At 28.0% G+C, this 17,904-nt stretch overlaps 1 protein-coding gene across 2 annotated transcripts; it reads left to right on the plus strand.

The window, feature by feature from the left end:
- Positions 1-6,482: 6,482 nt before the first annotated feature.
- LOC149510941 (protein ACCELERATED CELL DEATH 6-like) lies at positions 6,483-11,715 on the plus strand. 2 transcript variants are annotated; one of them, XM_089756543.1, is made up of 3 exons: positions 6,483-7,242; positions 9,311-9,837; positions 10,856-11,715. In XM_089756543.1, exons 1-3 carry the CDS (start codon positions 6,531-6,533, stop codon positions 11,471-11,473), a joined length of 1,857 nt encoding a protein of 618 aa, XP_089612669.1. In that variant the 5' UTR covers positions 6,483-6,530; the 3' UTR covers positions 11,474-11,715. The 2 variants fall into 2 exon arrangements, with proteins under 2 accessions (XP_089612669.1, XP_089612671.1); XM_089756545.1 differs by having other exon boundaries at positions 10,893-11,082.
- The last annotated feature ends 6,189 nt before the right edge of the window (positions 11,716-17,904 follow it).

Raw genomic sequence — 17,904 nt, forward strand, 5'->3', positions numbered from 1 at the left:
ACAAATTTTTTGAACCAAATCATGGGAATCCTCTTGCCTTTATACATATATCTTCACCACTCATTGCTTTCATTCCAATCATTGTTTCTTATAACTTTAATCACTTCAACCTTTATTCGATGAATAAACTTCATTATTACAAAAGACAATATATTTCCATTTTGGTTAGTATGGAAATATTTTTCCTTTAAATACTTTATTCTACTCTTTATTCCATGAATTTCCTTTACGATTTGATTATAACTTTGCATTTTTGTCTTAACTATATTGGATTGATAAATGACAATATTCTATTTTTTTGGGTCACAAAAAATTTAGGGCGAGGGGACTTTTCAATTCCAGTATTAGGGCAAAATGCATGTAATAGCTAGCCTCCAAAGGCCCAAGCAAATTTTTTTTTTTAAATTGGATATTGTTGGAATATTTTTAATAATAATATATCACATAATTGAATTATTATGTCTATACAAATAGACATCTATTTGGATAGTCATGTCTATACAAAAATATATCTATTTTATTATAAATAGATATTTAATTTTAGAAAATAAAATAATTTTCAGATATAACAATTTATATTAAATTCTCCCTCCAATTTTCAAATAAATTTCAGATTATTTCAATAAAGTTTTGTTGTAGAAATTTTTTATAAAAGATCAATAGTCCTATTATATGTCGGTGAATACACAATGCATTATTTTGTCAATACAAAATGTAATCACTAATTGAGTTTCATTATATCTTCAAAGTTTATCGCTAATATCTCTTTTATATACCAATTAACCAAGTAGTGAAAGTAAATAAAATCTTAAAAAAAGTGATACCATTACATGCTTTGAAGTTTTTCTCATTTTCTCATTTTTTTTTCAAATCCTATATTCTAACAATCTTAAGGTTTTATTTTTGTAATTTCGTGAGAATAACGGTTCATGGCGGTGATTATAGACAAGGATGGGTTTATTTTCGGGGTGGAAACAAAAATTATATCTTTTATTCAAGACAAGGATTTGTTAGTTTTAAGGGTTATTGTCATAAATGACTTTAAATTATAATGAAATATTTAATGTGGTATATAAATTTTAAAAATCTCTAACATAGTATCTAAATTATTAATCTGTTAATTAATGTGCATTACCCACCCTAAATGCGTGAGAGTAACTATAGTATCAATACCGCTTGTAAGAATATGGCTTTTGCAAATTTTCACTCGAAATAAATTGCCACACAATTTTCCTCATCAAGCAAAGATTACAGAACCACCACAACTGAAGTTGCCAAAGACCAATAAAAATGGTCGGTCATCTGATGTGATATGATCCTCTAAATTTGCCTTAATACAAAGGCTACAATGTTTCCAAGTTACATGACAATTTTCTGTGAGATTAAGAACAAAGAAACCTATATGATCCCAGCAGTAAATTATTGTCCGATGAAAATTAAATTTAATGTTTACTGCATCAAATTAAGGCCAATAAAAATCCTCAATCAAAGATTATCAATTCCTAATAGTTAACAGCATTTTCAAAGGGGGCCTAACAAAAGTGTGGCAATTATGTGACGGTATCCCGTTCCAATCATTGTGCTTTACTACTTTAATCTTTATTCGATTAATTAACTTCATCATTACAAAATAGATACCTTTGTATTTAGGTTGTACCATTGCATTTTAGTCTAGCTAGCTATATCCTCAATTTGGGAACCACCTTTTAAAAGGTTGCTCAAATGACTCAACTTTTGATAAACTGTAACAATTAAGGATCTAACTTTAACAAAACCGTAACGCCGAATGAGATGATGTATCCTGGTTGGCATCGTAATTTAACGGCGTGAGTAACTTACGCTTCAAAATCTGTTAAAAAAAATTCTGATTTGTTGCAACTCAGAAAAGATTGATCCTTATTGTTACAAATGAAGGTTGAGTCTCATTTGAGCAACCTTTTAAATGCTGGTCCTAAATTGAGCACCCTTTTGATCTTCAATGTTTTGACTAGGGACAATTCATACTTATGAATCAAGTTAATTAGAACGTTGAGACTCGAGGAATTTTACAAAGCTTGAATCACTATCGCATCCTACAAAGCAAGATTGACCTCAAAAGGAAAAGGAAAAGAAATAAAACAATATTGTTTTTACTTTTTTTTTTGTCTTTTACTTTTTTGTAGATGAATGAATGAATGCTCAAATCTGGAGACTCAACTCAAATGATTTATGTAGTCACCCTTAAAATATGACATTTAATAAATCTAGAGTTTGAATTGCAGTAGCTGCAACTGTTTCTCCTATTCTCAAATGTGACCTCTTATGTATAGAAAAAATAATGAATGCTATTTTGTCAAAATGTGAAATTTAAGCAAAATTCCTTTTTTATTTTAAATTCTAATCTACCTCTGACCCTACCTTATCCCACTAATTACAGCATACTTATCTACTTACCTGCGGGAAGGGCATTACTTCTCGAACCAAGCCACCTTCTAATGCAGAAGAACCTCATGCAATCTGAGTTAAACTCAGTTGGCTTATGCAAAATTCTTTTATTATAAAAGTTTCTTACTAAAAACAATTAAAAAAGGCTTAAATATAAAAGCCCTTTAACAAAAATTAAATAATTATCTAAACTCCAATCATTTTATTTCAATCAATTAAGTTCTCAAACATTTATTTTCATTCAATTGTATTTTTAAATATTTATTTTCATAAATTTGAATCTTTAAACATATATTTTTTCCATTGAGCCTTCAATTGAACAGAAATAGATATTGACGGTTAATCAATTTTTATTTAGTAAGATATCAATTGATGAAAGTAGATGTTTGACGGCTTAATTGATTATAATAAAATGATAGATGCTTGGATGATTATTTAATTTTAACTTTAGGACTTTTTTTTATACTTATGCCTTAAAAACACTAAAATTTGGGTCATAAACTTATACTATATATGGATTTTTCACATATTTCATTAGGTTATATAAGTCATAAGTCATATGGTCCATGTTATTAGGTGCTAGCCTCCACTTGCATAAACACTTTTAAAGGGAAAGAGAATGGATGAATTTGAGTGAATCCAACTGCATCATTATAATTAATTTGGTTAGCTAATTAAGGCTCTCCTATTCAATCTAAGCCAATGCATTTGGCATACAATTTTTTTGAACCAAATTATGGGAATCCTATTGCCTTTATACATATATCTTCATCACTCATTGGTCTCATTCCAATCAATGTTCTACACAAATTTTTTGAACCAAATCATGGGAATCCTCTTGCCTTTAGACATATATCTTCACCACTCATTGTTCTCATTCCAATCATTGTTCCTTACTTATAACTTTAATCACTTCAACCTTTATTCGATCAATAAACTTCATTATTACAAAACACAATATATTTCCATTTTGGTTAGTACGGAAATATTTTCCTCTAAATACTTTATTCTACTCTTTATTCCATGAATTTCCTTTACTATTTGATTATACCTTTGCATTTTAGTCTTAACTACATTGGATTGATAAATGACAATATTCTAATGTTTTGCGTCACAAAAAATTTAGGGTAAGGGGAGACTTTTCAATTCTAGTATTAGGGCAAAATGTATGTAATACCTAGCTTCCAAAGGCCCAAGCAATTTTTTCTTTTAAATTGGATATTGTTGGAACATTTTCAATAATAATATATCACATGATTACATGTAATGGTAACAAGTTATATTCCTTTAAAAGGCATGATTATTTGTCAAGAGTTGTGTTTCAAAAAATTGTTTATGTCTAAATAAACACATATTTGAATTGCTATGTCTATACAAATAAATATCTATTTGGATGGTCATGTCTATACAAAAAGATATCTATTTTATTGTAAATAGATCTCTAATTTTAGAAAATAAAATAATTTTTAGATATAGCAATTTATGTTAAATTCTCCCTCCATTTTTCAAATCTTAATCTTGGTTTAATGGTTTTATTAGTGTTTAATCTTAATTTTTTTATTTTAATTTTCTTGTTTTTCCAAAAAAAAAAAGACAAAAATTCCAAAAACTAAAAAAAAATGTTTTCAACTTCAATTTTCTTGTTTTCATAAGGCATAAAAAAAAGTATGGGTATGTTTTGCATTTCATGCATATTTTAATTATGTCATTTACTTTAAATTGTTATTATTTGTTTTGTTCTTAATATTATGAGGCATTTAGGATAGGGGTAGTTTTAGAAAAAGTGTGAAAGTTTTATTTGTTCTTTTGCATACATGCACATTGCATTACATGCATAAGCTCTATACCCTAGTTTTAACCCTAATTAGGAGGAAGTAAAGTAGTTACGTCCTCGAAAGGTGTAAACCTCCAGAATGACTAATGAAATACTCACACTCAAATTAAACCATTTTTCATTTATAGCCAGTAATGGGTGAAGATCGGGGTACCACACTAATCTGTGATGGACGATGATGTGAGGAGCATGGGAACCTTAGATGCGTCAATTCTCGACCCAACATATAATTAGCTTTTAGGGAATCAACCTTAGGTAAAGCCATGCAACACCATTTCCATAGAAATTTTCTCAATTAACTCACATTTAGGAACACCTCTTACTTTTCTCATTTTTGTTTTGTAGTTAATTTGATAATTTATATTTATTGCTCTTAATAAAGGACATAGGAAATCATTAGAAATGACAACAAAAACAAAAAACCAAAAACCAAAAAAATCAAAATCACTAAATTAGATTATTTACACGAAGTGTTATCTCAATTTTTGTAGGGTAATTTGAAAACCCTTAAATTAGAGATATTTTTGAAACTCTATCTACTTATAAGAGAGTGAAAGAAGTGTTTCAATGTTTAAGGTGTTTTCATCTTGATCCAAAAATAAAAATTTTTTTCTTTTTTTAAAATTTGATTTGTTTTTGTTTCTAAAAAAGAAAAGAAAAAAAGAATTAATTTTAAATATTAAGGAAAATAGAATTCAATCAATACCATCTTCAATAGATACTATGGAAGTGCTAATTCTTTTTTACGCGTAACTAACTTTTGGACGTAACTCTGATTTTCACAAACTTCAAAGTGTTCTTTTGTAAAATTTTTAAACCTATTTTTAAATATTTTGTAAAAAGATAAAACTTTTGGGTGGCCAATCACACTCCTAAAAAAGCTTAGTAGCAACTCTCTCATTTTTATTTTCATTGAAAATGTTTTTTAGTCCCTGTTTTCCAATTCATCATTCGTCCAACTTTCGGATCACCCAGCCCCGGACTCCAAGACGTTGCCACAATAGTCACGGAAAATCATGTATAATTGGCAAATTAAGTAACTATTTTCAGACATTAAAATTATAATAAAAACCAAAAACTATAATTATATTCTACATAATTCACACGATTTAAGAACTATACACAGTAGAGAGTATACGTTATAACTTGATCATAAAGATAATTAATGGAATAAAGATTAGAATAAAATATTTAAAGAGAAAATATTTTCGTAATAACTAATAAATGCAAAGGATTCTATTTTGTAATATTCAAGTTTACTGATAGAATAGAGATTAAATTGATAACGAAGGCACAAAGATTGGAATAAGGGCAATGAATGATGAAGATATAAAAGGGCAAGAGGATTCCATGATTTGGGTCAAAAAATTATGCGGCTGCCGGCCTTGGCTTTGTCAAATAGGAGAGCCTTAATTAGCCAGCCAAATTAATTGTAATGACGCAGTTGGATCCCTCAATTAGCTCTCATTCATTCCTATTCCCATACTCTCTTATTCTCTTAAAAGTTTTTTTTCCCATCAGCCAAAATTTAGCCAATTTCAAAAAAAAATCTCATACAAATTTTTTTTTTTGTTGAGATTTTAGTCAATTTCAACAGAATAAACTTATACAATGTCATTAAATCACATGTTGACACATTAGCAATGAATAAACTTAAAAGTTGAAAAGTCTTTAAAAATGTATTAAAGTCACTTTTTTATTATTTATATTTTAAGACTTTTAATTTTTAGGATTTACTCATTAATGATGTGTCAACATGTGGTTCAATGATAGTGTATATAGTGTATACATTGTCAATGCATCAAATATAACTCTTACCAAAAATAACATTTATAATCAAGGAAAATCATGTATAATTGGCAAATTAAGTAACTGTTAATTTCCATGCATTAAAAGTATAATAAAAACCAAAAACTATAATTATATTCAACATAATTCATACGATGTCTAAGGAGAATTATATATGCTAGAGAGTATATGGTATAATCTGATCATAAAGTCAGGGAATAAAGATTAGAATAAAGTATTTAAAGAGAAAATATTTTTGTACTAACTAATAAAAGCAAAGGATTCTATTTTGTAATATTGAAGTTTGTTAATAGAATAAAGATTAAAGTGATGATGAAGGTACAAAGATTGGAATAAGGGCAATGAATGATGAAGATATAAAAGGGCAATAGGATTCCATGATTTGGTTCAGAAAAATTGTGTGCCTGCCTGCCTTGGCTTGGTCGAATAGGAGAGCCTTAATTAGCCATTCAAATTAATTGTAATGATGCAGCTGGATCCCTCAACTAGCTCATCCATTCCCTCTGAAATAACTCTGCAAGCAGAGGTTATTACCTACATGGACAGTGATTTGTTCAAAGCCGCAGAAAATGGTGACATGGAACTATTTAATAAGTATCAAGGTGGTCTTCATTGCCTGGTTGACGGAAGGCAAAACACAGCGCTCCATATTTACTGCAGAACCGGAGGACGACTGGTAGTCAAAATTGATAAACGGTTTCTGTTTTTTCGGAAAAGGAGATTTGAAAGAGAGTTCTCCATTAACTTTGTTAAGCAACTTATCGACGAGTGCCCATCACTGCTACTGCAACCCAATGCCAAAGGAGAAATCCCATTGCACGTAGCAGTTAGACACGGTCATTCTGATATAATCAAATTCCTTATTGAACGCGCCAAAGACCTGGAAGCAACCAGGATGAAGCAGATGCTGGAAATGGCGGATAAGGAGGGAAACACTGCTTTGCATAAGGCAGCTGAAAGTGCTGACCATGTAGTGGTGCGACTGCTGGTAAAGGAATTAGATCCTGACTTTTCATCCTCCGCTAATAAAAGCGGTGAGACTCCAATCTACATAGCTACCGTAAGAAGAAGCAATCTTTTGGTGGCTGGGATATTGGATAATTGCAAGTCAATGGACTGTGGCGGCCCTGATGGTAGAACTGCTTTGCATGCAGCAACCATGGCCATAAATAAAGGTAAGTGAGCTCAATGTTTTGTGTGATCCATTGTTGTTTTGGGTTAATATAATTAAGACTATGATTGACTCTTTTATTTTTTATTTTTTAAAACAAAATTTGAATAAAAAATTAAAAATTTAAACATGATAGAAAACCAAACATAAATATATATATATATATATATATATATATATATATAACAAAACAAAACAAAAAAATCTTTCGAACAAAAATTTTTTAAGTCCCTCACTCGTCATTTCACGTCATTAGCCAAGTAAACCACTTTTCCAAATGGCAAGGTAAGAAAAAAAATAAATTCTTTATATTTATATATATACACACACATAAAAAAAAGTTCTTATCCTGATGTGGATATGATAATGTGGCAAAGTTCTTACCATGTGTTAGAAGCTCGGTTCGTGATCTTTTAACGACTAAAGGAGCAAACAATAATACTTATCTATAATATAAATGTTATATATTTTTGGGTGCAATGTGGCATCTCATGAGCTTTTTTTTTATGTTTAATAATTAATTTTATTTTTTGCTTTTTTAAAATTTTGTATGGAATCTATTTGATTTTTTTTTGTTATTTTAAATTGGATATTTTTTAAAAAATAACAATAGAGATGTGGATAAGACATTCAAAGTTTTTTTCTTTTTGTTAATTTATTATTAAATTTTACAAGAAAATGAGGCCAAATGGTAGTGTCACCTAGGTGTCCACGTCGCACCAATATTTGGATTTTTTTTCTTTTTTATTATTTTATTATTTTTTAATTAGATAAATTTTATAAAAAAATAATATAGACAAAAATGACAAAATAATCCATTTTTACGGATTTTGACCCCTTCAGATCTAATAGGGTGTTCTTTTTCTAAATTGATATTTGGTTGGGAAAGGGATTTTTTTTTTTTCAAAAATCGTGATTGGATCAGAGGCAAGTTTAGGTTTTTTGTCTTGGGATATATAAAACTATATAAATTATTTATTTAATTTTATATTTATATATGTATTATATTAATAAATTTATTTTTAATATATTAATTTAATACAAATACAACATTTATACATAATTAAGATGAAATTTATATAAAAATTTATACTTTTATAAACATTATACTAAATTAAAATTATTAAATTAACTCCAAATCAAGTTGGATCAAATGCATATGTCTATATAAATGGCTGGTCAAAATCGGGTATATAAAAAAAAATCTAATGCCAATTAAGAGTCGGAGTATTATTAAAATTATTAAAGAGTCGGTTCGATGTCAAGGCAATTTTATACCCACCCAACCCGATCAGCACCATATCTAAAGGTAAGGTATCTAAATGGCACCTCCATTTGATTTTTTTTTCTTTTTTGCTTTGGCCCTTTTCTAATTTTAGCTTTCTTTTTTTTTGTAATTTTTAATTGTCTATTTTAGTATTTTTTTTAATTATGTTTGGAAAGATAAATGATCAATTGAGGTCTTCACATGACACCCCCATTTAGTTTCCATTTTTTGGCCTTTCATTTTTTATCTTTTTTTTTAATTAGATAAATTTTGTGAAAAGCAATCTTGACCCCATCTATTATCATCTTTAAGTAGAGGTATCCACATTGTATCTAAATCTTTCTTCTTTTCCTTTTTATTTTTTTGGACTCATTCCTTTTATTTTTAACTTTCTTTTTTTAAAATTTTTAATTTTAGTATTTTTTAACTACGTTTTAAAAGATAAATTTGAAAATGTGAATTTTGATTTGATATCTTATATAAGTTGTGAGAATGAAATACACATGGTACAGAAATTAATTAATAAATTTTCACTAATCAATATTTTTATTAAAAAATTACAGATAAAACTATATTTACTGATTAAATTCATTATGAACAGTATTTATTGCACACAAAAAAATTTAATTCGTGTTGCGAGTTTGTATCTAGTAAATATTAGTAATTAAAATATATTTTTAACATTAAATGATGAAAATAGAAAAATCTCACAAAATATTTCATACATATATATTTCATATATATATATATATTTCATATATATACCAGTACGGTTGAACTTTTTCTCTTCGTTTTGTTTTGGTAGAATCAGCGAGGATAATAATAGAGGCACAAAAGCATTTAACAAAAGAAACTGATGACAAAGGGCGGACTCCACTTCACTATGCCGCCCATTTGGGTCTCCGTTCAATTGTGCAACTGTTGTTAAAAGCCGATCCATCTACTGCTTATATAACTGATAAAGAGAGAGGGACGACGGCTCTTCATATGGCAGCTTGGAGTGGCCGCACAGGCATAATGGAAGACATTATCTCCTACTGCCCAGGTTGTTGTGAAATTGTGGACAAAAGAGGATGGAATTTTCTTCACTTTGCAGTCGTTTCTTTAAGACCGGGAAAATTGAAGAGATTCTTATTTGATGATAACAATAAGATTAAGGATTTACCAGTTAGAAATCTTATAGATGAAAGGGATATCAACGGGAACACGCCTTACCATGTCCCGCGTTTGAGGAAATCTTACAGTGCTAGATATTTTGGAAAAGTTATTCGTATTTTTAAACATCATGGATCTGAAGGAAGTTTCTACCTATATTCAAGTACAGAATCGAAGGTACGACAGCTGGCTCCACCCTACTTTAATTAAGTTTTACATTTCCCATTATATATACATAATTTTACATTTTATCATTGTCATTATATATTTGATTGGAAATTTTTTTTTAAAATTCTACCCATAAGCAAGTTAAATAGACATTTCCTTTTTTATTTATAGGTTTTATTTAATTGAGACAGTCAGGATTATAGTTTTCGTTTTTTTCACTTGGTTGTACAGTTCTTACATAAAATATGTTTTTATGTGAATTTGAAATTTAACTTAATTAGTTTATATAATTATTTTTAAAAATATTTAAAGTAAATCTAAAATTTAAATCTCAAAACCTGTAATTTCTTTTTCAATTTTTAGACAATGGCTTCTTATATACAAAAATATATATATACTTCGATATATATATTTATATGTTCTTCTGTTTTCTGATATAAATAAATAGTTTATTTCATTGTAAAATCAAATATATCTTCAATAAAATAAAAAATATAATAAATAAAAGTATTTTTTAAAAGCAAACAAAGTATTTTTATTTAAATATTGAATTAGTAGATTTTTTTATTTGTAACATAGGTAGTTGATACAGTTATTTTTAAAAATATTCAGAATAGATCTGAAACTTGAATCCTAAAACCTACAATTTCTTTTCCTATTCTTAGTCTCAGGCAGTGACTTTTTATATACAATATATATATATATATATATATACTTCAATATATATATATATTTATATATTTATATGTTCTGATATAAATAAATAGTTTGTTTCATTTGTAAGATCAAATATATCTTCAACAAAATAAAAAATATAATAAAAAGAATACTTTTTTAAAGCAAACAAATTATTTTTATTTAAATATCGAATTAGTAGATTTTTTTATTTGGAACATTGGATTATGCAATGAGAAGGAAGTTTCTATCATTTCATATATCTCACTTTTTCCATCCCAAAATTCTATAGAATGATCAAAATTAATCATTGTTGAAATCAACGCGTAATTATGTGCTGCAAATGGAACAGATTATGGAATTTATGAAAGATATAGCTAATAATGCAGAAGTGGCGGGGAAACCGGTTCACCGCAACTTCCGTGAGATTGTGAAGGAGGTGGAGAAGGAGGATATTCCCGAACACGAAATTGAACAAAAAGCTAGGGAGAACCATTTACTGGTGGCAACGCTTGTAGCAACCGTAACATTTGCCGCAGCATTCACAGTACCTGGTGGAAACAAGAGTGAGCAAGGCACTGCGACCTTGAGTCGTGACTCGGCTTTTCAAGCCTTCATTATAACAGATACCCTGGCATTTGTTTCTTCTCTTTTAGCCATCTTCCTTCACTTTTTCTTAGTGCTTTCTCCTGGGAAAAAACACTATTTCCTATTTCGTTTGCAATGTCTGGCGGATTGGTTAACTGTTTTGGCAATGCCAGCGATGGTGGTTGCTTTCAGCACTGGTACTTACGCAGTGTTGCAATCTTCCTTGGGGTTTGCTATCGCCACTTGTTCCCTTGGCCTCATGTTCTTTCCCGCTCTGCTCACGATCTTCAACTCTTTCTTAGGTTTTATTTTATTTTCGGTTGTGTGGTTAATTCGTGATTTTTTTTCATCTTTAAAAAAAATTTATGATGTTTTTGGTTAAATTATCATATTAATTATTTTATTTATTTTCTTATTGACATTGAAGTCCTTAATTATTAAAATAAGCTTCCTTTAAATGATCTGTTTTATTAGTTAAATTTTATAAAATTTTTATCATCTATTTTCTTGCTTACAAACAATTCTTAATATTGATTTTTATTGTTCTTATTAAATTAATGCCCTCTGACATGTATTCATCCTCCCAATTGATGTCTGAATTATTATAACACATATATACTGTATCCATATAACCAACAGTCATTAATGTCAGAAATCATATAATAACAGCATTATATATAATCTCTATATTTATTGCTTCTCTTTTCAATCATTAATGTGCCCTTTATTCATGGTACGGAAAATCTTTCCCTTTAATTATTTTAATTTAATCTTTATTTGATGAATTACATTTTTTGACTACTACGTTATACTTTTGCATAGGGTTATAATCATAAAGTTTTAGATTCAAAATTTACTAGGTGTGAATTTAGTTATCTTCTTATTTTTTAATTCGTAAGTTAATTATTTAATGATTATAACTTAATTATAATATAATAATTTATTATTCAATTAATTATATAAAATAATTCTTAATTATAATTGTAATACTTTAAAGCAAATACTATTCCATCAGCAACAATTCTTAGTTCTTCAACTCTAGTTTGAGCTTTGAATTTTTTTTTTTTTAAGTCAAGTCGTTATATTAGAATCTCCACAACTTGCAAGGTCTTTTACTCGTATTAAGCATGGCAATCGTTGAATCTGTCTTGATAATTAAAGAAATATTACCAACCAAATAGAATTGAAAAAAGCTTCTAAAGCCACTTAAATAGCATGCACTTCAGCATAATTTGAATCAAACACAACTAGAGGATAAAGGGAAGGTATATATCTTTAAATTAGCATTAATTATAGTTTGGGTCATCTCGAGACAATTCCGGCTTTGAATCCACTTAGATTTGGATCCTATCAAATTCAAGCTACTTTGGGTTTTTCTGTTTCAGGTTTGATCAATCTTGGATTATTACAATTTGAATATTCTCAAGTTTCAAATTCAAGTTTTACAAGATTTAAATCAAATACATCTTGAGCTTGTATTCAGATTAATTTATATGCAAGTTGCTTTCACTTCGTATTGTTTTGATTCAAATTTTTTTGGATTGGAATTTATAGATTTTTTAGTCAATTTAAATCGAATTAAAATTTGATTTCAAACTATTCAGATGATTTTTTGTGCTTGATAAAAAATTTCCAGTCTATCTTTTGTGCAATAATCCCATAACTCATAATTTCGAATCCAAATTATTGGTTATTGAATTATTTTGGAAGGACTTCGGAAGATTTAAACCCAAATTTAAATTCTAAATTTGACACAAGGTAAATTAAAGTCATGCTTGTTTCTTTTAGTTTTTTTTTTTTTTTTACCTTTATATATTTGGTTTGGAGCCGTTCATATTGCATGAAGTGAGCTTCTGGATATGTATGTATGTATGTATGTATGTATGTATGTATGTAGACACTCCATTTAGTCTAAGGTTTTAAATTAGTTTGGACTAGGTTCTGTTTTAAGCCTAAAAGTTCAATTTTCCTTTTTTTTTTTTATCTATTCTATTTTATTTCACACTTATCTACTTTTTTTTATATATTCTTTTTATTTATTTTATATTTATCTTTATTTTTATTTTCATATTATATTTATCTTTATTTTATCCTTATTGATTAGTTATTTATTTATTTTTATATTTTTATCTATTTTATTTATTTTGATTTTGATTATTTTTAGAGTGAAATAAAATGAAAATAATAAAAAAAAGGATTTCTCCCTTATTTTTACTTTGTTTTTTTTTTCTTTTTTAGATTATTTTTACAATTTTTTTCATATATTCTATTGATCATCTTTTTATTTGGTTTTGCTATTATCTTTTTTAAATTAGAAGAGTGGTTTCAACAAGGAAACTAAGATTAAAAACAAGTTTTTGGGATAATTAAGGATAAATTTGTTAGCCTTGAATTGACAAAGTGTTTTGAATAACAAAACAAAAATTTGCTAAAATCAAATTAAATTGATTTGAACTTAATTTGAATACTTTTCTAGCTTTTTATCTAGTCAAAAACGTTTTTGAGCAAAAAAAATTCATCTCCTATGGTTTAAAAAACAAAATTAACCAAAATTGCATGGAAAAGATCGATCCCCTTAAGGACCTAATAAATCCCCTCCTTAAAAAGATCAATCACTTTTTCGGCCAATAAGCTTTTTGGTGGGAATTTCGTGAAAACTAATCGATCTCTTCCCTATACAGATCGATTGGCACAAGGGTTTCAAAAAACAAGATCCATCCTTTCTCTTAGGGATTGATTAATATTTTAAGCAAAATGAAAATTGGTTTGAAAAACACAAAAAATGATTAATTACTCAAACTAGGGAATCAATCACTTGCATATAGGATCAATTGGGTATTGTTACCTGATCAATCAGGCTGTATTTTCATGCCTAAAGTTTTAGGTTTCAAAGCCAAAATCAATCGATCCCATCCATAGAAGGGATGGATTGATTTGGCCTTGACAAGTTTAAACAGTCATATTTTCTTGTTGCTTTGCAAATGCTCCATGCATTAAATAAAACCAATGGCTCTCGTCCATTTTTTGCATATAAAAAGAGGTCTTCCACCATATTACAAGCTATCAAGAGCCAATAAAACTTATTGCTTTCATCCACCATCTTCTCCAAGCATTAAATAGAATTTTGTTGTGAGAAAGGGCAAAATATTCAATCTTGTATTTATTTCTCTTTTGATATTCTTTATAACTTTGATTTGTACTTCAAATATGCAAACACCCAACCTTAGAGAGGTTTTTGAGTTTGCAAAATTACTTCGAAACTTGTGTTATGAGGTTGTGAGCTTAAGAGGGAGGATAACCCTTAAGAGATTGTGTTGTTGATTGTATAAAGCTTTGAAGAGCTAGGTTGTAATATTCAACATACAATAGATTGGATTTTTTAGCAAGTAAGACTAAGGGAGAGGATCTAGGTGCCTTGAGAAAGGACCAAACCTTTATAAATATCGGTGTTTGATTCTCTAACTCTACCTCTTTACATTTCAAGTTGTTTATATTGTGTTGATTAGTTTAGAAATTGATATTTGTGATTATTGTGTTAATTGGGGTTCAAATTGTTAAAATTTATAATTGACCAATTCACCCCTCTTGGTTTAATTTAAGTCTTTAAGCTAACAATTGGTATCAGAGCTAGTACACTATTTTTATAGGTCTAAACAACCTAAAAGTGATCCTAAATGGCTAAAAAAAAGGTATTGTGATGAATGAAAAGCAACCATCCACATGCTACAAGAATTATGAAAAATAACAAGAATTGTGTCTTATGGCAAATGAAATGATTACAACTTCTCTTAGTGGTGAAAGTAATTCTATTATAAGGCATCCTCTTTTTGTTGGTGGTAACTACTCATATTAGAAGACTAAGATGAGATTATTCATTTAAGTTAATGACTATAAAGTATAAAGAGTTATTGTCAATGATCCTCAAATTTCAATAAAGAAGGTGGATTACAGAGATGTGATCTATTAAAAAAGTGAATGGGATGCTAATAATATGAAGATCCCAATGCCAAGGTAATGCACACACTTTTGTATGTATTGGGGTCTAGTGAGTATAATAGAGTTTTCTTGTGTGAAAATGCGAAAAAAATTTTGGATAAGTTAGCCATTACCCATGAAGGCATAAATCAAGTCAAGAAGACCAAAATTAGGATGCTCACTTATGATTATGAGCTCTTTAAAATGAAATTAGAGGAATCTATTAGTAAGATATTCAATCGCTTTAACGACATTATCAATAGTTTGAAGGCTTTTGAAAAGACATATTTCAATGTAAAAATGGTAAAGAAGATCTTGAATAGTCTACCAAAGAGTTAGGTGGCAAAGGTTACTGCAATTGAAGAATCCAAAGATCTTCATACACTTTCTTTGGATGAATTCATGAGTTCTCTCCTTACTTTTAAGATGAAGCTTAAACAGGGACAAGAACCAATAAAAAAAAAGTGGAATTGCTCTTAAACCAACCATTCAAGAAGAAGAAAATGAAAGAAATGAAGAAGATGAACATGAAGAGTTTGAAAAGGTTATGCTTGTAAAGAGATTCAAGAAGTCCATGAAAATGAACATAAAAGAAAGTGATAAAGGAAGAATCAAGTATAAGAGAAAAGGACCAAGTTGTTTGCTATAAATGCAATAACTAGGTCATATCAAATTTGATTGTCCTTTATGAAAAATCCAAAACGCAATGAAGCCAAAAAAGAAAGCAATGATTGCAATATAAAGTGATAGTGACTTTTTCAATGATGAATCAAATGAGAAAAAAGTAGCCAACCTATATCTCATGAATTTGATGAGCCTAAGGTAAATTTTAACTCAAATGATTTAACTTTTTATGTATTTGATGAGTTACAAGATAACTTTGATGAATTAGTTGTAGAATATGAAAGCATGAACATGAGGCATAGAAAAATAATTTCTAAGTTAAAAGTAGAGAATGAACTGCTAACTAAGGCTAAAAATCAATTAGAAAAGAAAATTGACGCTTTAACATTGAATGTTGATGATTTGATTAAGAATAATGTAAATTTACCTAATTTATTTTCTAGATTTTATATGACACACCAAAAACTCAATGACATATTTGAAACACAAAAACTTTCTTTGATCAAGATGGATTAGGTTACAATGGTGATAAAACATGATAAGCTCATAAAATTATAAAACAAAAATATTACTATGAAAACATTATACTTTTAACAATAACATGATTTACAATTAACCTTTTGAATTACTAATTACACAATATATCAATGAATTATGGGAATTTTTTATTTTTTTGAATAATTTGAAATTGAAATATAAAAGAGTATGAATAAATCAACCATATTTAAACATTTTATCAAAAAAAAAAAAACTAAATATTTTTTTTAAATGAAGATGAAATTTTGAGACTAGGAGTTTTGTGTTTTTCTATCATTTTTGTAAATTAGTTTCAGCATATAAATATATATATTCTTTTATTTTTACTTTTTATATATTGTTGGAAAAAAAATACAACAGCATGATAGAGATTAAAGTAAAAATAAAAGAATATATATATATATATATATATACATACACGAAGAGAAGTAGTTGTAGTAAGCTAAATCTCCTTTTCCTTTCCTTAAATCTCCTTAACTTTGACCATGTACTAAAAAAAAGGAAAAACACATTTGGTACTTGGTTGAAAATTTAAATCTTGTTGAAAAAGTTGAAAAATTAATTTAACTTTTGCTAAATTCATTTTGATTGTAATTTAAAAATTGTGATAAAACTCTTAATTTTAAGAATTTATGAATAATAATTGTTGGATATAATAAATAAATATATATCAATGTGATTTGAACATCTTTTAAATTACAATGCACAAAATTAATTTATAGAACACAAAACTAATAAAATTAACACTTTTAGTTTATAAGATCAATTTAAATGTATTTAATATAAATAAATATACATGCTAATACGGGTTTAAAAATTTTTGGAGGGGCAAGGCCCTTTAGGTCGTTATTATCAACTGCCCCTGAGCAAGGAGTGAACACAAGCGGTGGCTTCGGACAAACAATCACCGTCGCCAGTGGTGAAGCAAGGAACCAAGGAATAACTATTGCTAGGTCTGTGTCTTGCTATCTTGGGAGAGTGAGAGAGGGAAAGAGAAACATATGAGATTGATTAATGAGTGTTTAGGTTAGCTTTAGGTGTATGTGTATAAAAAGGTGAAATCATAGTTTCATAAGTAAAATAATTAAAATATATTAAAATAAAAAAAGTTTGATTAGGCTCATGAGCCATTCAAGCTGAGTATTAAGATACTTGAATTCAGTTCGTTCGATAAGTTTAGTTGCTCGAGCTCAAGTTCAATTCGATAATGATTAAGCCAAATTCATTTTTTTTTTTTGAATTGAACTTGAATAAGTTATGAACAAATTTTTTTTTTGAATCATTTACACCCTTACTCCTTTTTCTTTTTTATAGATCTTCATTATTCTTTGCTCTCATTCCACTCATTGTGCCTTGATTATCACTTTAATCTTTATTCGATCAATAAACTTCAATATTACAAAATACAATACCTTTGCCTTTATTGGATAGTATGTACGCAATCATTTTCTCTTTCGTTAAATACTTTATTCTAATAATCTTTATTCTATGAATTACCTTGACGATTAGGTTATATCATATACTCTCTACTTGTATAGTTTTTCTTGGATCATATGAATCATGTTGAAAGAATAATATTTGTTTTTAACGTGTAACAATAACATTTACTAAAATAATTTAGTTTAATTCATATAATATTTAAAACAAAGATCTTTAGGATAATTTAAGATTAAATGG

This window comes from Durio zibethinus, chromosome 27, assembly GCF_047325235.1.
Source record: "Durio zibethinus cultivar Kanyao isolate XHJ-2024 chromosome 27, ASM4732523v1, whole genome shotgun sequence".
Classification (NCBI taxonomy): domain Eukaryota; kingdom Viridiplantae; phylum Streptophyta; class Magnoliopsida; order Malvales; family Malvaceae; genus Durio; species Durio zibethinus.